A 19520-nucleotide genomic window follows, 5' to 3' on the forward strand; every position below is an offset into this window, starting at 1 on the left:
CGAACTCCTGGCTGCTCCTGATGTGCCAGGACACAGCTGAATAGGGTGAATTTGGTTGAATTTCCCCCATTGAAGCAGGAGATCTCGCTGTGCCTCTGGGTACCTTTGCTCACACCTTGGCGGCGAGCACAGCCCCTGCCTGCAGCCTCCTGGCCACGCATCGGGGCATGGATGATGCTCGCGCTGCTGGCTGAGCAAGTGAGGCAGAGCCACAAAAGGAAGAAGTTAAAAATCGTGCTCCTCCCTCCGAAGGGAAAGAAAAACCCCTAGAAGGGGGGATTTCTGAGACGGGCTTTAGATGGAGGTGTTACCAAAAATGTGCCTTGTGCGCATCCAGCTGCCGCTCCTGGCGGGGACGGAGCTCAAAGCCACCCTCCTCCCTGCTGCCCCGGGGTCTCTCAGCTCTTTGCAAAAAAAACAACCTCAAAAAGGTGACTTTTGTGACTTCTCTCCCCTCTGCCCCACAGGTGGGAGGATGCTGCAGCGCGCCGGGGGCTGACGTGCGGTGCTGCGGCCGCAGGGAGCGGTGCCCCCACCGCCCACCCATGCTCCCCGCCGGCGGCCGGGGCAGCGCCCCGTGACGAGAGGCACCAGGCACTCGCCTTACCGGGACTGGGATCGGGACTGGGACCAGGACCAGGACTGGGACCGGGCCCATCGCCCCCGCGCCATGACGAGCCTCTTCCGACGCAGCAGCAGCAATGGCGGGTCGCGGGGCGGCTCCTCGGCGCAGGAGCTCAACAACAGCCGCCCCGCCAGGCAGGTCCGCCGGCTGGAGTTCAACCAGGCCATGGAGGACTTCAAGACCATGTTCCCCAACATGGACTACGACATTATCGAGTGCGTTCTGAGGGCCAACAACGGCGCCGTGGACGCCACCATCGACCAGCTCCTGCAGATGAACTTGGACGGCAGCGGCTGCGACGACAGCTCGGACTCGGAGGACAGCATCCCCCCCGAGGTACCCGCGCGAGCAGGCGGTGCGGTCCCCTTCTGCCGTGTTTGTGCCACCTGCAAAATTGGTACCAGCCCAGCGGGCGGGGGTGTGAGGGCAAGGGAAAGGCAGTGGAGGTGCTGTCATCACAGCCCTGCAGCTGTGCTTCAACAGCTCAAGGAAGCCGGACCCCCGCAGCAGCACCCTTGGGAGCTGCCGGCCCCGGGGGTGCAGGGTGCCTGGGCACCATCCAGCCACCGCAGGCAGCAGACGTTTGAGTCCCAATTTGGTTGATTTGTAGCACGCAGCCTGCTGGGTTTGCCTCAGGCAGTGCTTGAGGCTTGAGCCAAACTGCTTTCCTCCCTCCTTTCTTCCCCCAAACCAAGAGGAAGCCTTTCGCTGCCGTCAGAGGATCCCCCCCCAGTTGCCAAAGTGCTGCGCCTCGTCCCTCGAGAGCAGCACCCCCGGTGCCAGGGGACAGAGCCGGGACGTTTGTCCCCATCCTGCAGCAGCACTGCTCAGCTGGTCCCGGTCCCTGGGGGGAGCAGTGCCTCCGCTCGCCCTCACCCCATCCTTCTCCCCCTCCAGATCCTGGAGCGGACCCTGGAGCCGGACAGCTCGGACGAGGAGCCCCCCCCCGTGTACTCCCCCCCTGCCTACGAGAGCCAGGCGCTGGGCACCCGCTGCCCCCGCGTGCCCCCCACGCCGCCGCCCAGGTGAGCTCCAGCCCCTCGCTGCGGCACGGGGCAATGCCAGGGGGGGCTGCTGGGCACGAGACCCCCGTACAGGAGGGGTCTGGCATCAGTTTGTTAGGACTGGGCGAGCCGAAGCCAAGGGGGATGAATGAAGCTCACAGCTGGCTAAATAACATCCGCGAGGCCCCGAGACGTGAACAGCTGAGGGGCCCGGAGAGCCGCTCCCGGAGCGAGTGGAATGGCAAAAATCAGCTCCTGGGGGCGGGGAGCGCTTGACGCCTCTCCAAAACGCCAGGTGCTGCACGGCCGGGGCCCCGCACCTCTTATCTCTTGGCACGGGGAGCCCTCCTGGCTGTGCCGCCCTGGGGAAGGGCAGCAGGGCCATGGCCGTGGGAGGGCAGCATCTCAGGGCGCCGCCACGCTGCTGCTGCTGCTGCTGCTCCATCAGGCTGCTGAGCCACGACCGTGGGCTTGGAGGAAAGCACCTGCCACTGCCCTTGCTGCCTCCCTGTGCCAGGTCCCCGCTGCAGACAGTCCTGCTGGTGGTGCAGGCTGGTTTTGATGTCCGGGAGGCAAAATGTATAAGCAGAGCCCTGCAGGGGTACAGCTCCCGCGGTGCTGTTTGCCAGGATGCTGAGCAAAACAGCAGGAGAAGGAAAATGCAGCCTGCGAGGTGGTGGGGCGAGGCCTGAAAACAACTCCCCATGATTTCAGACTCGCTAGGAGAGCTTTTCGCTCTCCTGAGCTCATGCTAATGCGAGGGCCTGGGGAGGCAGCGTGAGGTTTTCCAGCACCCAGGACAAGCGTGGAGCTGGGTGGGAGGCTGCCGTGCCCCCCACTGCGGCGCCGTGGGGTCCCCCTGGCCCAAGGGTGCTCTCTGTGTGTTTCCCCGCAGGACGGACGTGCCGGGGCCCGGCCGCTACAGGAACTGGAACCCGCCGCTCCTGGGCAACCTCCCCGAGGATTTCCTGCGCATCCTGCCCCAGCAGGCTCCCCGCACCCAGGTGAGGGCCCTGCTGCGCCCCGGCGCTGAGCCACTCACTCCCGGGCAGTGAACCGAGCGAGGCGTGCAGGAGAAAACTTCCAGCCAGGCTCCGAGGCTTCTTCTCGCCATTAGTTAGCTCAGCAGGCGGTGCCAGAAATGCCACGTGCAAGGAGCAGTCAATATTTTAAATTATTTGACCTGCTGCCCCGGTGAGAAGCGCTCTTGGGCAGAGCAGCGCGTTCGGTGCGCTCGGGGGCTGGTGTTGCAGGCCTGAGATACCAAACCTTGTGCAAAGCAGAGGATTCCCGTGGGAGGCAGTCCCCGTATGCTTCACGGCTGTTTTGGGGCCACGCAGCTTGGCCTTGCAGCACCTTTCTGCAAGGGCCAGCGCCCTCCCAGCGTGGCAGGGACCAGGGGAGAGCTGCAGATGCCCTTCCCTCCCCGTGCATCGTCTCTTCCCTCCCTTTTTGGCTCCAAAGGCAGCCTGCCACGTTTCCATAAATAATTGCCCTGGAAGTTGAGCTTCTCAGGCTATATTACCTTTCTGGGAATAGGAACATGCCAATTCATTTGGGCTCAAGGGGAGGAGAGGAGCAGCTGCCCTTTTCTTTCCCTGGTAATTGTGTGCTTTCGCTTTTTATGGCGCTCTGAGAGCAGCTACAAATCAGATAAATATTGTAGGCAAGGGTGAGATTGCTACCGTGCAGCGTGGCTCTGCTCCTCCACGTGTGCAAACGCGCCAGGAGCCAGGGGATGCGAGCACAGGGGCGTTTGCCAGGGGGAAACTGCAGTCTCTGCTGTTTCGTCGGGGAAATTAAAGCAGCGATGCCGGCTGCGAGACCTTCCTCCCTCACCTCGACACCAGGTGCCGTCCGAGCTCAACTCCCTGTATTTAAATTAAAAATATTTGCCAATAGGCTCTGAGAACGAGCTCCTCCAGGGGCAGAGCGGCTCCTTGCTGTGCCGTGCTGGTTCCCAGACCACGGGGGGGGTGCTCCCGTGCAGGAATGCCATCCCCTGGCTCCTCCACCCCGTGGGGGTGCCCAGTGCCCCCTTTGCCCTGGCTGGGGGGTGCCCCTCCGAGTGGGGCTGTTGGAGAGGGAGGCAGGGACCCCGCTGCCAACAGACCCTAGGAGCAAAATGCCAGGGTCAGCATAAAGCGGGGGGCTCTGGGGAGCTTTATGGGGGGCCAGGTCCCACGGCCGTGCCCAACCTCTGCCCCGTTTGCCTCCTGCCCAGGGCTCTCCAGGCTGCCGGCAGCCCGTGCCGAGGGGGCTCGGCCCGCGGGGCCAGGGCTCGCTGGAGCAGGAGAGGAGGTGGAAGCAGTACCTGGAGGACGAGAGGATCGCGCTCTTCCTGCAGAACGAGGAGTTCATGAAGGAGCTACAGAGGAACCGGGATTTCCTGCTGGCCCTGGAGAGAGGTGAGGAGCACCGCGGGAAGCCTCTACCTGCGTTTTGGCCACGTGCCTCCCTGCAGGACGGAGGTCCTGCTGTGGTGGCCTGGCTGCTGGCGAGGCAGAGACGTGCAGGATGTGGTCAGGGCCGTGGTGGCAGCCCGACCTGCCAACACCGAGCAGCAGGTTTTGTTCCCGTGCTCCTCTTGGTGCTGAGCTGCCCGCCACGAGGCTCTGCTCCTCCTGCCCAGCAGATCTGTGGCAAGGAGCCCTGGCGATGCCCTCCAAGCCCATCCCAGGGAGACAGCCAGGGCTGTTCCTCCCCTGTCCCCATGCACCTTCCCTCTTCCCCTCACGTCCTCGTGCTGCCGTGAGGGGCCCCTCACTGGGCTGTGAGCACAGCAGGCGGGCAGGGGAATGAGCACAGAGCTGCGCGTGCTGCCCAGGGCTCTGACCAAGCAGGCCTCGGGGCTTTTTGTTTTTCAGACCGATTGAAATACGAGTCAAAAAAGTCCAAGTCGAGCAGTGTTGCTGGCAGCAACGATTTTGGTTTCTCCTCCATACTATCAGGTAATTTCAAGAGGCACAGGAGCATCACCTCTCGTCAGCTGGGTGCCTCCCAGCTCTGCCCGACGGGCCGTGCTGTGCCGGGCCGTGCCAGACCGTGCCGTGCTGATGCCCTCTGCTGTGGCAGCAAGGGGAGGAACCCAACTGGTCCCTCCCTGCTGCACAAAGCCCCCAGAGTGCACAGGAGAGGGGAGGGCAGGCGATGGAGATGGGTGCTGGTGCCCTCCCCGGCCTCGCCCTGCCATCCCCAGGCAGCACTGCTCCCGTGTCCTGCCTCTGTCCCTGCGCTGGGAGCAGGGATGCAGCTCCCAGGGGTGACAGAGCCCGCCCTTGCCTTGATCGGAGCAGAGGATTGTGCCTGGGAGGCATAATGACTGTGCTGGGTAATCCTGATTAACCTCGGCAGCAGGGCAGCTGCCCGGGGACAGAATTAGCACTGGTGTCTGTCCGCGGCCCCGTGCGGGGCCGGGCAAAACGCGGCCGAGTCAAGGTCCCTGCAGCCCAGATCTCTGCACCCAGGGTCTCGGGGGTTTTGTCAGCGGGGGGTCCTCACCTGCAGCCAGCCCCCGGCGTGCTGATGCCCTCACCCTGCTCACTGTGCTCAGCGCCACTCGTGGCAGGGCTGAGCTCCACGAGCGCTGGAACTGGGTCAGGGAAATGATTTGTCTCCAGCCTCTCTTGGCCACGTGCCGCCTGTGAGCAGATGTTTGCCTTGCAGGTGACGCAGCCCCCCCCGGAACCAGCGAGGCCGGCAGTGCCGTGTCCGACGATGCCTTATTCAGAGACAAATTGAAACACATGGGAAAGTGTGAGTCGGGCTCCAGCTCCGGCGGCGGGCAGCCCCTGAGGGGTGCAGGGGGTGGCGGGGGGCAGAGCTGGCTCACGCAGCACATCCGTGGGTGTTCGGGTGCTGCCACACGTGTCTGCGGGTACGTGTGCCCCTGGGCTCCTTGCCACCCCTCGTGGCAGGCTGGCACGGGTGTCCCCAGCACCCCTCGACTCACTCGGCTGGCACGAGGGTGTGCAAGGCACAGAACACCGCACGCTGCAGGTGCACGTCGCGCTACGACACTGCTCAGCCCTAGCAGCAGAGCTTTGGGGTGAAGTTTCTGGCTGCGTTTTGCAGTCCTGGGCTTGGGCATCCTGTGCCCGGTGCCACGCGGGAGTCCTTCAGTCCCAGCTCTGCTGGAATCCCGGAGGAGGAAGCAGGGGGGTTGCTGTACCTCTCCCTTTCCCAAGCTTTCCCTCTTAGCCACTCAGTCTGCGTCTCCCATCGCAGAGCAGCCCGAGTTCTTTGGGCAGCCTGGCTCAGAGCACAGCTAGCTGAGACCCCCTGGGGAGGGCTGGGTTAGTCACGGGGAGGGAATGCCACAAAAATCCCAGTGAAAGGCTGACAATGTCAGCACCGTGGCCATCTCCTCCCCACCACCCACGGCGGCTTTGGGGAGGGTTTGGGGTGAGACTCTCACCTGGCTGCTTCCTTCCAGCAACGCGCAAGAAGCTGTTTGAACTTGCCAGAGCCTTCTCCGAGAAGACGAAGATGAGGAAGTCAAAAAGAAAACACTTGTTGAAGCACCAGGTGTATCCTAAAAGGGGCTCGCTGCCATCTGTCCCCAGCAGCTGGGAACCGCTGAGGGGCTGCAGGGTGCAGGCTGGGCAAGCCGTGGTCCCAGGGGACTCCGCGAGGCTGTGGCTTGGCGAGGAGCCTCCCCAGCTGCCTCCCACGGCGGGGCTGGGGGCTGTGAAGGGTCACTGCTGGTGCTGCGGCCACGTCCTGGCCCCCTGACAAGTTTTCCTTAGCAGAAGCTGCAGGTTGGGGACAGCAGCTTCCACGGCAAATCTTCTCGACGATGTGGAAGGACACTCGTGCGGTAAGAAACGCCGTGCCGTGCCGTGCTGTGCCATGCCATACGTTTTGGGCTCAGCCCAGCAGGCTGGGGACCCGCTGTGCTGGCCCTGTCCTGCCCCACACCAAGACCAGGCTGAGTGGGATCCTGTCGGGTCCCTGCCGGGGGCACAGCCACCCGTGTAACAGGCTCAGCCCCAGCACCACGCGGCTCTCCGGTCAGCACACGCTTACTGGGTGGTTGTGGACAGGCTTCTCCTCTTCTGGGGAGTCCCGGGGGTTGTGGCCGGGCTGTGCACAGCCTGGGGCCAGGGCACTGCCTCACCAAACCTGTCGGCAGCTGGATTTGCACCGAGGCACCTCCTGGCACTGTTGTGCCAACCCCGACCGCCCCGGAGCTGCCCCAGGTGTGACTGCGTGGCAGAAATGCCTCCCTGGGCCAAGACCTCCTTCCACCTTTCCCAGGCGTGTTCTGGCAGAGTCTGTGTCCCAGTCCCGGGGTGTTTTCTGCCTGAGCGAGGAAATCCCTGCCCCGGGGAAGGACCCGAGCTGCCTCTTCACTGCAGCACCTCCCTGGCATTGGGGCTGGCGTTGAGGCTGGATTTAGGGCTGGTTTTGGGGCTGGCGTTGGGGCTGGCACCCCACATGGTGTGGCCGCAGCCCCCAGCAGCCCCCATCTACCTGTGCCTTTCAGATGAAGACTTCCAAGCACGGAGGCAGCAGCTCCAGGAGGAGGAGGAGACGCCAAAGGAAGGGCAGTAAATGGTGAGAGGCACTGGGGGATGAATGCTTTTGGTGAGCGTGCAAGCAGCCCCAGGTGCTTTGATTTGGGTCCGGAGCCCCTCTGGGTGTGGATGAGCCCCACGGGTGCTGTGGGAGCCCCGGGCGCTGCTGTGGGCTGGTGCTGGCCATGGTGCGGCTGAGGCTGAGCACACGCTGTTCTCTTTCCTTCCCTATCCCCTCCCCTGCAGGTCCCAGCACTGGGCTTTATTGCTGGCACAGAACATGCAAAAGGCTTAAGAAGAAGATGGCTGAAAAGGAAAGGAAAAAAAAAAAAAAAACAAACACCCAACACCAAACAACCCAGTTTTTTGGCTGTTCCCCCTCTGCTTTTGTACTCCTCTGAAGTACAAGTATTGAAGTGAGGCACAAAGTTTTCTTACCAGGGGTTTGAAAACAACTTCTCCTATCTAGCAAATCAGCCAAAAAAAAAAAAAAAAAAGGAAAAAAAAAAGGAAAAAAAAGTCGGCAGCTGACCTGAGCTGCAGTGGAGCTGGTGGATCTCAGAGCCGAGGAGCAGCCGTCTCTGTCCTGCTCCATCCAAGCGGCGTCGCGAGAAGAGCGAAAATCAGTTGTGCTACCGAGGATGTGTTCAAACTGGGGATCTGCAGGGCTGCAGTGTCCTGGACATAGCTCTGCAGCGAGCGGATGTAACTTTGCTCTGCACACGCAGGAAAAGAAAACAGACGAGGGAGAGAGAACCTAAAAATCGTTGCCTACTATTGCTAGGAGTAATGAGCAGAGATTCAGATCAGGTAATAGTCGAATAATATAAATTGTTTATAAAAGGAAGGGCCTTCTTTTCCAAGGCGTTTCGCTTTGAATTAAACCTTTGCCTTTGGCATTGCTCAAACTGCCTTGAAGCCCGGACCCGAAGCGGCCGCAGCAAGGCCGGCTCGCTCCAGCTGCGCTCCCTGTGCCGGCACGGCACCAAGGGCTGGGTTCCTCCTTGATTTAACCCTCACGGCCGAGCCAGGCCACGTCCATCAGGGGTGGCGTGCTGGTGGTGCTCCCCGGGTGCCAGGCAGGGCCCTTGGCGGGCCTGGGGACGCCCCTGCTGTAGGTAAGATGCAGATTTGGGCTGGAAGCCCAAGCTGGGTGTTTGCAGCTGGGGCTGGCGGAGATGTTCTCGGCACGGAGCGTTTGCAGGAGCTGCTGTGGGGCTGGGGCTCGGGGTGGCAGCAGGAGAGCTCCTTTCCCTGGGGGCTCATTTTACCAGGGGAGGGCAGGGGTGGCCAGGAGGCAGCGCTCGAATCGTTGCAGCATTCAGAGATGCTGTCAGGCTAAAAATAATTACGTAAACAAATTCCTTCCCTGTGTAAGTAATGAGTGACGAGCATTAAGTCAGAAATTGCTCCCGCCAGCACATTTTCTTCTCCTTTATCGGCATAATCTGTTTACTGCTCAATTCAGGAGGTGGCTGTAGACGTGCCTGTTTCACTTTCTGGCTCCTGTGAACCAGCACAAATGTTGCAAGATTTGAGCTGTGAAGGCGGCAGACGCGGCAGCCCCAGCCATCAGACACACACGCAACTGTTGTCCCTGCCTCTCCGCGGGGTTTGGTAACAAAAGCCCACATTGCAGGCTCTGGCTCCCGACAGGCTCCTTTTCAAATCCTCCCCAGAGCCCGCATGCCTTTGAAGCGGACGCCAAGAGGATTTTTTTTTTTCCCCTGCAAGCAGCGCAGCCGCTGCACCTGCTGAGCGCCGCCGCGCCTCGCTGCCCCGAGGCCGTCCGCGTCCTCGCCGGGGGACATGGCACGGGGGGCACGGTGCTGGGGACACGGTGCTGGGGGACACGGCGTGCTATGGGCACAGCCTGCGTGCTCCCGGCCGCACCAGGGCCCTGCACAGCCTGGGCGCTATGGTCGCAGGCCGGCTGCTTGCAGCAGGAGCCTGGCGAGGTCTCGGATCGGAGCAGCAGGAGATGCACCCCCAGGACCCATCCTGGCTTTGGTGGCGGCTCCTTTTCTGTGGGAGGAAGGGGAGAGGAGCGTCCCTCGAGTCTTGGTGCTGGCTGTAGGAGCCGGGGGCTGCAGCAGTCCCGAGCTTGCCTTGAAGGTGACGTTGTGGCAGCAGCAATGGGATGCGGGGAGGTGCTGGAGAGGCACGGTGCTGCCCTGTGCTGTGCAGGGTAGGACCGGTGTCTGGCAGGGTGTGTGTGTCCCTGTGTGCAGGGGCACAGTGTGAAGCTGGGGCTTCTTGCTGGGAACAGGAGGCCCTTCAGGAGCGGAGCGGGGCTTTTATCCCTAGCCTGGGACTGGCAGAAAGGAAGGAGGGGCGACTTCCCCGTCGCCTGCTGGCTCTGAGGTTAGCAGGAGGCTGCTGCCGCTCCCTCCCAGCCCAAAGCAGCTCTGCATATTTGGAAGAAAACCAAGCTTGGAATTGGATCAGCTTGTAAATGTTCCAGCGCCTCTGAGCTACCGAGTGCTTAACTTTCAGCTAAGTCTCCGTGAGTGCAGGACGCACCGACAGGCGGTGGAGCAGAAGCTCGGGTAGGAAGCTGCTTGTCCCCACGGTGCCATCACCCCACGGCTGCTCTGGTGGCAGTGAGAGGGTCGGGGGGGAACAGCAGCGAGGTGCTCGTGGCCAGGTGGGTGCTTACAGCCCACGGCCGAGCGCTGGTGGGGCCCTAGGAGGGTTTGTTGTGCCCCTTGTCCTTTTACGAGAGCCACGTAAGGCTTTGGTCTGCGATCTGGTGCCCTGGGCGAGCCACTTCCAGGCCATGTCTCAGGCCAGGCCTGCTGGAAATGTGGGTAGAGGTGAGGCACAGGGGCACTGCGCAGCCTCTGTCCGCTGCACGCGGTGGGTTTTGAGCCCAGCGCTTCGTGGGGGCTTGGGGCTGTGTTCGTTAACACGGTCTAACAACTTGCCCTTAAATATCCTAGTCTAGGCAAAGCCTCGCTGAATGATGTCACTCTGCAGCCATTTCAAAATATCTTGGAGGCACAAAGCATCATTTCAAAGGAGGATGGAGAGTGATTATTTTTATCTCCTTTAAAAAAAAAAAAAAGTCAGGTCTAATGAGTAGGAAGGCCACTAAAACCGGCTTGGAAGCCAAAATGCATTTCTTACATAAAACCGTACAACTCTCAGTGACGTTTGTATCACTTCTCTACAAAACGTTTTAAAAGGAACAAACCAACAAAACCAATCTGTGGTGTGTGCGTGTTGCTATTTTAGACTTTATTTCCATAAGTGATTTTTTTCTTAAAGATGTTTAATAGTAATTCATATAATAAAGTCCTGTTGTACTCTTAACACCGATGTGTTTCGCTTTATGCTGCTGTTACTTTTGGGAAGGAAAGAGATGAGGGTGGGGAGGGAAATGCCTCCCCTTGCTGCCGCTCTGGCCATGCCCCTTGTGGCTGCAGATGCCCCAAAGCCACCCCGGCTCCTCGCCTCCCAGCATTTGGGTGGCATCCTGTGGTTCCTCTGGAAAGCAAGTGCCCAGGGGAGGCTGTTATGCTGGTGAGCTCCTTTCTGCACCCAGGGCCAGATCCTGCTCCCACCCCGCAGGACACCTGGGGCAGGAGCAGGTCCCGTTGCATCTCTCAGGTACCTGTTGTGGAAGAGCATGAGAAGAGCACTGGGAGCCCACGGCCAGGGGAGCCCGGTGAGGCCATGAGGGTGGGCTTTGCACCAGGGAAATCCCCAGGGGTGGCAGGGAGCAGCGATGCTCCCCAGGGGCTGTGACCCCAGGGCTGTGTGTGAGCTCACAGCGTGCCCGTTGCCAGCTCTGTGTGCGGGGACCGGGACCTGCCTTTCAAGAAAAAGCGGAAAAGGAAAAATGCTGTGGCTTACCCACTTAATTCCGAAATAACAAGCCTCTTGGGGATGGGGCGTGTGCATTTTCTTCAAACTGTTTCATTATCCATCGCGCAGCAACTCCTCCGCGTCTGTCAGGCAGGCAGTCTGGCTCCTTCGCCTTGTCTCCTAGCGGGATGGAAAGACGTCATTATAATGAATTCTTTCTGAAATATGTGTTATCAATCTCCAGCCCTGCACTTTTTGGTGCTGTGCTGAGCTGGCGGGATCACCAGGTGTGGAAGCCCGGAGCACTTGGGCTGTGGGATTGCTCTGAACTGGCGGCACGAAGAGGGGTCACCCCCGGGGCTGGTCCCAGCATCGCTTCCGTGCCGCTGTGGCCGGTGTCTGCCCAGCCACTGGGCTCAGCTTCCCTCTTGTGTTCTCTGAAATGCTTTGAAAGAAGTCAGAGAAGTCTCTTTGACTCTGTGCTCTTCGGGCATTGAGCCCATGGGGCTTTTTGAGGGTGACACTTGTTCTGATGCTCCAAATCAGGCCCCACAGCTGATTTAGGGGGCAGCAGCAGGGTTTGGGTACGTGGCAAACCTGAGGACGCGTTCAGGCACTGCTGGAGGTGTTTGCAGACCTGCAACAAACCCTGCTCTCCCACCAGTGTGCAAGGGACACCCCAATGCTGGGAGGGCTGAGAACCACAGGGTCCGGCCTGTGAACACCGCTCCGTGCCCCCACCTCCCCTGCAGCCCAGCTCCAGCTGCCAGGGAGCAGCGTTTGGTTGCTGGCAGGGTTGGAGCTCCCCAGCCTCACGTGTGGCTTGGAAACTTTCCCTGTGAAAGAAGGCACTGGAAAAAGTCAAGGCATTCTTGCCTTAAATGTCAAAAGCATCAAAATGCTGGAGAAACCCTGGATGTGGCCTTCCCGGCGCAGCCAAGGAGGCCGTCGTAACCCGAGGGGGGAGCCAGGGCTCTTTGAAAGAGCTGAAAAGACCGGGGCCTGCCCAGTCCTTTGAGCAGCTCAGATGCAGCCCTGGAGCGGTCCCAGCAACTCCCTTTTGAATTCTTCCCCTCCACAGGGGCAGGAGTTTTGTCTTTCAAAACTTTCTCCCGGCAGCAGAGAGAAGCCCGGGACTGAGAGCTGCGGCTGGCCTGTGGTGAATGCTAGAGGTGTCCTACGCTGGCAGCGGGTACCTGCTTCTGTCAGCCCTCGCTGGAAATTCACTGCCCCCTTCCTTTATAACACTGCAAGATGGAAGGAGTGAATGAATGCTTTTATTATTATTATTATTTTTTTTTTTTTTCACCAGCTCATTCCCAGACCGAGGGCTGCATCCTAGCGAACAGGCATCACGTCAGTCTTTGCCGTGTGCTTCTTGGAAGCTGGCTTCACGGAACCGCTGGCGGGGTGGAAGGCTGTTTGCACAGAGCAAACAACCTCGGTGTTGTTGGGATTTCATTAATCAGGGTGAAAAACACAGGCTGGGGCTCGGGGCTGGCAGCCAGGCACCGTCTGCTGCCACCTCCTGGGCCCAGCCAGCAGTGCTGGGGCTGCGGGGCAGGATCAGGCCCTGATGCAATCCTGCTGGGTGCTGGCTCTGGGCGAGACCCAGCACAAAATGGGACCGAAGGGAGACCCCAGCTCTCAGTGTCCCACTGCGGGGGGATGTTTGTGGCCCCCCACCGCCGGTCCCCAGGCTGCCGTGGGCACGTCGTGGTGCTCAGCTGGGGGACAGCGGACGGGGAGGGTGTAGAGAGCCATGGGGGCAGAGGATGAGCCCCAGCCAGCAGGACCCCAAATGATGCGGGGCCATATGGGCGTCCTCCCTCCCGTATGGAGATAAATGGTGGGCTGTGTGTGCCAGGACGCGTCTGGGCAGCACAGGGCAGCATTTCTGGTGTGCTCCCTCCTTGCAGGAGCACCCAACGCAGCCACAGCAGCTCCCTGTTGCTTTGGGGCCAGCAGCTGTCCTGCCCCGTCACTTGCAGCCGCCGGGCAGAGCAGCCCAAATGGCTCCCTCGGAAACCGGAGACGGCAGCACCGCCACGTCCCGCACCCTGCAGGCGCTCAGCGGGTGTTGTAACGGGGCAACAGCTGCTGCCATGGCTCCTGCTCAGCTCCATCGTGGTCTGCCATCGCTTGCAGGCCCCAGAGAGGCACAGTGCCCTGCTGCAGGGTGGGCACGGCCACCCCGTGATGGTGGGAGCATGGCAGGGGAACCAAAACAGCTGCCGGGGAAACAGGAGTGGGGTGTGTGTGGTTTTGGGGTGTGAAGTCATATTTTACACAGCATCCCTCGGTCTCCATGCTGGGTCCATGCTCCAGCCCCTGGAGCACTGAGATGCCCGCTCAGCCCATGCAGGGGTGCGGTAACGCTGCTCCGGGACCTGTTTTGGGGTTTTTATCCCCAAAAGCAGGATAAATCTGGGACCTGTTTTGGACTTTTAGCCCCAAAAGCAGGATAGATTTGGGACCTGTTTTGGGGTTTTTATCCCCAAAAGCAGGATAAATCTGGGACCTATTTTGGAACTTTTAGCCCCAAAACAGGATAGATCCCAGCAGGTGCTGTCCAGGCGGGTGGAGGGGACCCTCCGGGCTCCAGAGGCCCGTGGGGGTTTGGGTCTCAGCCCCGTGCCCATCGGGGGCCACCAAGGGCAGCAGAAGGACCCCGAGGGCCCCGTCCCCCCGTGTTCGTGCCCGTGCCGGGGGCGGTGGGGGGGGCTCGGTCAAGGTGTCGCTGTCCCCTTTAAATGGTGGTGGGGGGGGGGCGATCTGGGTGGGCACCCGCTCGGCTATCGACTCCTTCTGCCTGCGCGCCCAGCCGCGGGCCCAGCGCGCCCTGCGAGCTGATTGGTTCAGCGGCGCGGAGGGCGGGCGCTTCCGCTTCCGGGCTGGCCGTTGCTAGGGGGCGGCGTTGCTAGGGGCGGCCTAGCGCCGCCATGGCGGGGAGCCGCGTGCAGAAGGTCGGCAGCGTCTTCAGCCGGTACGGGGGGGGCCGGGCCGGGTTGGGGGCGGCCCCGCGGCTCCCCCCAGCCCCCTTTGAGCCCCCTGTCCCCGCAGGACCCGCGACCTGATGCGCATGGGGGTGCTGCGCCAGCCGCTGTGGTTCGAGGTGTACGCCGCCTGCCCGCCGCGCCGCGAGCCGCGGTACCGCCCGGCCCGGCCGCGCTACGGCCGCGCGAGGGACGGCGTCAGGGAGATCCTCTACCCCGAGGACGCCGTGCGAGCGTGAGTTCGGCCTCGTTCGGATCCCCGGGGACCGTCCTGGGGCCCCCGGGGTCCCCGTTGTCGGTTGGCTGTTGTAGAATAAATGAGGTGACCCCGATACTGTTTATTTCCCTCAAACTGTGTCTCTCTTTGATTGCTGGAAAACCTGAACTGTTTTTTTTTTTTTTTTTGAGCAGGAAATTTTACAGAGTGTACGGAAGCGGTCCAAGACCTTTTGATTTATCGCAACTGAACTACAAATCGACGTGCCAAAGGTAAATCTTTTTTGTTGATATGTAATTAAACAAAAAAATGCTTCTGAAACTTGTCCCTGTCTCCTCTTAGGTCAGCAAACCAAAATGTTGTTTGTGAGAGTAAAAATACAATCTTGAAATCTAGGTTTGTTGAGAAATACAATGAACTGAAAGAAGAAGGGAAAATTGAAGAGGAAAAATTGTTTGAAGAAACAGGAAAAGCCCTTTTAGCCAGTGGGATAATTTTGCAGAGAAGAGGAACAGATAAAGTAAGTATTAAACATTCAGAAAACGAATTGGCCAGTGGACTCAAAAGGCTTCATTTTTAGGTTCTTAAGACGGAGTTAGTCCAAATTAAACTCTCTATAAGTTACCAGAGAATAAAATAGAACCTCTTCTGGGTTGAAGATAGCTGGCACACTTTTTCTATTCCTTCTTAGTAATTAAGTATTCTAATGTAGCATCACTCTCGTTCTTTAATCCTGATCTGGAAATTTATGTATAAATCTTGCAGTTTGCTTCAATAAACTAAACCAACATCGATAACAACAAAGCCCACACACTTATTTCAGTCATTTTTTGTTTATATTTTTAGGTTGGGTCTCGTTTATTTATGTCTTTGCTAAGAAAATAACTACCCAGAAGAATTGTCTAACATGTCTTGCATCTATTTTCATGGATGTAAAAAAGAGGAGATGGCTCCTGGGCACATGGAGTCTAGTTCCTTGTTACTTCAGATAATTGTCATGTAACTCTTAATGTAAAATGGGGTAGAAAAGCAAATTGATGCTTCCAGAACAGCGCGTCAGGTAGAGTAGAACACTGCTGCTCTGTGATGGTTAGCAATCTTTTTACTTTGTTCAAGTCTGAAAGATAAGCAGTTCTTTTGAGAATGCTGTCCGTTTAGTTTGAACACCCTCAAAAAGAATGGAGAAAAAGCTTTTATAAAAATGGCAGCTCTGCAAACAAAATTCGGCTGTTACTCTCTTCTGTAATGTGCTCTCTATTCTCCTAATTGTCCAATTACCCGTGGGCTGAGCATCCATAGCCTCTTTTCAATAAAAGAGCCTGACCAGGAGCAGAAATTGGTTCTATTACAAGTAGATGTCCAACGAGCGCGTGAAAAGATGAAATGGCCAGCTGGCTTTAATATTTTACCTTGAGGTCAGCGATCTCATTTTCATTTCTTGCCCTGGTGATACCTTGAGACTGTATATACTTTGATAATAACCTAAGCATGAGGTAGAACTTAGCTGTCAGCTTTCTCAGACATATGCACTGGCTGTTGCTTTCTGTTGCTCTCTTCAGCTGTGCTTTGGAAGAAACTTGTTGCAGCCATTTCTTTGTTTTGTTTGGGTTTTGTTTTGTGAGTGTCTGTCTTTAACTGTAGGTAACACAACAGAGTCACCAGGATGCTGAGGCCAGGGATTCTGTACTACATCAGCAACTTCAAAGCGTGTTGGAGGAGATGCAGGGAAAGAAGAAAGATGTGGAGGAGCAGAAACCAGAACTGACAGAGACACAGAAGGAGAGCCCCGTGTCCTAACAGCTGTAGCATTGTCTTCTCACATCCCGCAGCTGGGCGTAACGTGCAGGTGGCGTTCACCTGCTCAGGAACCTGTGTGCCCACAGCCTGTGGTTATGAGATTTTTGAATGTTGTCTCACCTTTTGATGTGGAAAATTAAATATTTTCTTTAAAATGGGAAATTCTGTCTGTTCAGGCGCCTCATTCGCACTAGTAAAGACGTTTCTTAACTTCTTGCAGTGACAGTACAGTTTGTGACCGTCCTGCTGCTGAAGTGTCCGATGCTGTTTGTTTGATGCATTCTGACAGCTGTCTGAAGTGTCATCTTTTTATAGCTAATTCAGAAGAGATGCTATTTATATAAATGTTCTGATATGTTCTCTCTGTTTCATTGCTTGCTTAAATTCCTGAGAGGATAAAGTATAATAATACTAACTAATTTGGATCTTTGAAAATCTTAGTGACTCTTAATGCCATCAGTCACCTCAGAAGCGTGAAGGATGCGCTGTTATAACTCTTTGCTGAAGACAAAGTTGAGTGCTGTTACAGAAATAGTCACTGAAAATTGGGCACAGAAAAGCTGGAAAATAGCAATCAATCCTAGAATTCAGAGCTGATTAGACTTGCGTTTTTCCCACATCTGTGAACTCGATTGCCTAGCTTGTTTCTTATTAAGAATTTTGTTTTCAGGCTAAGGGAAAAACAGTAACAAGAAGAAAACAAACAGGTTTAAATCATGTCAAGCAAACCTCTTCCTCTTCTGGCTCTCCCCCAGAAAGGAAAAGGTCAAGATTTCCTTTTGGTTTTGTACCTGCCTTCCAGACTCCTCCTCCACAATAGTGTTGTGACACTGCTGAAGGCGATTCAAGCAAACTCTCCCACACCTGTATTGTATGGCAGTAAAAAAGTATGACTTAAAGCTGCCCATCATTTGTTTCTGTAGGGCTTGATTCACCTCCTGATTGCAGTGCAATTACAGTGGAATTACTCACTTATCCTTGGAAGGTCAAACTTTATTTCTAATCCTGCTCAGTAATTCTAGAGGGGTGCAAGACTTTGTTAGAAGAGCAACAGCCTCTCTATCTTAGCGCCTCTGTGACTGTGACCTCCGGGCAATCTAGAGCTGAGGGGGGTGGTGTGGATGCCTGGCTGTGCAAGGTGCTTCCACGTGGAGCATGGATTACTGCCTGCATCGCTAAATCCATGTGTAGCAGCCCCGTACAGAGGTGAATGCAGTGCAAGTATCCACGCAGACCAAGTCTGGGAGCCGTTGTGCTGGGTCACTGGTAGGAGATGGGCTAATGTAAACAGGGGTGGGGAGTGAATGAGAAAAAAAATCAATTAAAATGGGATTTGGGCCAAGGCTGTGCTGGAGAGGAGGCACATGTACTGAGAATAAGTTGTCGATGCATTTCAGTCATCGCGGCAAGCATTTGAGTGGGGGTTTATTTAAATCACAGGACCCTGCTTTGATTAAGGCCAAGGCAAGCTGCCCTCATTAGGAAAACTCTGGCAGCTGTGATGTGAATTCCTCTTGCATGGGCCAAGCAATTGTTGCTAGCCCAACAGAGGGCTGACCAAGCGGTTCCGCACCTCTACACTGCAGCTTTCTGCCTTTGCTTTTAGTGTTTGTTTAACTGAGGTAAATATATTGAAAAAAAATCCTCTATCGCATTATCACTGTGGATGATGCTCCAGGCTTGCCCAAAACTGCTAGTGGAAATACTTCCAAACAAAAAGCAGTACGGTGAAGTTGGACGCCGTAACGGGAGAGGTTTCTCACTCACTTCATTAACAGCTTGGAGGCCTCCTGCTTGTTGTCACTTCTCTAAAATGTTGCCAAGATGACAGAAAGAGCCTTTCCTCCCGGCACCTGCTGCAACCTGCTTCATCCCTGCATCCTTACTGAGCTTGCTGTGTCTTCTGGAGCACTTGGAGGAACAACAAATGTAGGGAATTGAGTGGAGCAGCGGCCTCGCACTCTGCCCTGGGTCAGTTCCTACGCAGAGTGCCCACGAAGGAAGTTGGAAGTGTTTCTCCATGTTTCTGCGTTGGAAAAGGTGTCTGGAAGCTGCTCCCCAGGCAGAGTGCTGCCAGCTGGACGAGCTGTTGGTGCCCCTTGGCCTGGCTTCCCCTCCCTGTGCTCCCTGCAGATGCCTGGTGCGTGCAGTGAGGTCAGGGCAGCGGCAGTAAGGGCCCCTTCACGCTGCTGCTCTGAAGCGTGGTCAAATTAGCTGGAAAAATAAATGGATGAGTGAGCATAAACATCCAGTGAGCCAGCAGAGGTGATACGGGAGGTGCCGTTCCCTCCTGGTGCAAATTAGGGAATTATTTCCTGGCAGCTCACGGGACGGGGGTCCCCAAGAGCCCCGCGGACCCGAGGGGGGCCGGGAACGGGGCTGGGAACGGGGCCGGGGCCGGGAATGGGCCGGCACCGCTAGGGGGGGGCCGCGCTCCGCAGGCTGCCCGCAGCCGGCCCTGGTGGGGATGGGGATGGGGAGGATGATGGAGGTGATGGTGGGGATGAAGGTGATGGGGATGGAGGTGGTGCTGGTGATGGAGGTGGGGGTGCTGGTGATGAAGGTGGCGGCGGTGATGAAGACGATGGTAATGGCGATGAAGGCGGTGACGGTGATGAAGGTGGGGGTGGTGAGGGGTCTCTTGCTGGCTGTGGTTTTATTCATGTGCTTCTGCCCTGCCCTGCCCGGCTGGATTACCGGGCAATACAGAAAATGCCTGCGATGGTGATGTTGGCCGTGCCTTCGTCCCACAGCCTGGTACCAGCATGGAAAGGAGCCCAAGCTTTCGCCCAGAAAAATGTGTGAAAAGAAATCTGTTTCCCTCAGGACCAAGCAGGGTATATGGGTGGGCACAGGGCACAGAGAGAAGGGGGAGCAGGAGGGTGCAGGGCAGCCCGGACCTTGTCTTTGTCCCCTGCTCCCTGTGCTGGCCCCTACCAGCCGGCTGTGCCGCGCTGCCCCTGCCTCCTGCGGGGCAAAGCCACAGATGTGACCTTGTCGCCTGCCCTTTGCCTCTGCAGGGCAAGTTGTGCATTAGAATAATTTCCTTGTGCGGGGCAAACCTGTCTCCTGGTATTCTAACACTTGCTAATGACTGGAGCAAAGCTTTTGCTGTCTTGCAATCCTACACCCCATTACGGAGTGGCCGTGTGACCTTTTCTGAGCTAAATTGCTGACCTCTTTCCTCCTGAAAGATGAGTGGTGTGTGTGTAGCAGTTCCTCTTTCTGATTGCCGAGCTATTTTTAAAGTGACAATAAATGCCAAAGTATCGGTTACAAGGTTCCTTACTCCTTGAGGCATCAAAAATGAAAGACAATAGAAGGCAGGAGGGAACCCTCTCTACATCCCTGAGAGCCACGCTGAAGGTTTTCCAAGGTCAATTCCTAAAGTTGGAGGCCTCACCTGAAAACGTGGGGATGAAGAACTCGGCCAGCCCTCTAGCAGAGCCCATTGTGGACTGTAGAAGACTGGGGCCAGGCGCCTCTATCATTGCCCACCACCACATTGCCACAGCAGTGCGACCGATGGCAGCAGCACTGCCTGCTCCTGGC

The 19520-nt window shown here is 57.4% G+C and overlaps 2 protein-coding genes across 2 annotated transcripts; both read left to right on the forward strand.

Moving 5' to 3' along the window:
• The first annotated feature begins 499 nt into the window (after nucleotides 1-499).
• Nucleotides 500-7471, forward strand: CUEDC1 (CUE domain containing 1). The gene is made up of 10 exons (XM_032200860.1): nucleotides 500-961; nucleotides 1523-1650; nucleotides 2525-2633; nucleotides 3854-4037; nucleotides 4497-4580; nucleotides 5296-5385; nucleotides 6065-6158; nucleotides 6390-6448; nucleotides 7118-7188; nucleotides 7395-7471. Exons 1-9 carry the CDS (start codon nucleotides 671-673, stop codon nucleotides 7183-7185), a joined length of 1107 nt encoding a protein of 368 aa, XP_032056751.1. The 5' UTR covers nucleotides 500-670; the 3' UTR covers nucleotides 7186-7188; nucleotides 7395-7471.
• A 6402-nt stretch (nucleotides 7472-13873) lies between these two features.
• MRPS23 (mitochondrial ribosomal protein S23) lies at nucleotides 13874-16183 on the forward strand. The gene is made up of 5 exons (XM_032200853.1): nucleotides 13874-13944; nucleotides 14022-14189; nucleotides 14366-14443; nucleotides 14568-14691; nucleotides 15813-16183. Exons 1-5 carry the CDS (start codon nucleotides 13901-13903, stop codon nucleotides 15966-15968), a joined length of 570 nt encoding a protein of 189 aa, XP_032056744.1. The 5' UTR covers nucleotides 13874-13900; the 3' UTR covers nucleotides 15969-16183.
• The last annotated feature ends 3337 nt before the right edge of the window (nucleotides 16184-19520 follow it).

The sequence above is a fragment of the Aythya fuligula genome, chromosome 20 (assembly GCF_009819795.1).
Source record: "Aythya fuligula isolate bAytFul2 chromosome 20, bAytFul2.pri, whole genome shotgun sequence".
Classification (NCBI taxonomy): domain Eukaryota; kingdom Metazoa; phylum Chordata; class Aves; order Anseriformes; family Anatidae; genus Aythya; species Aythya fuligula.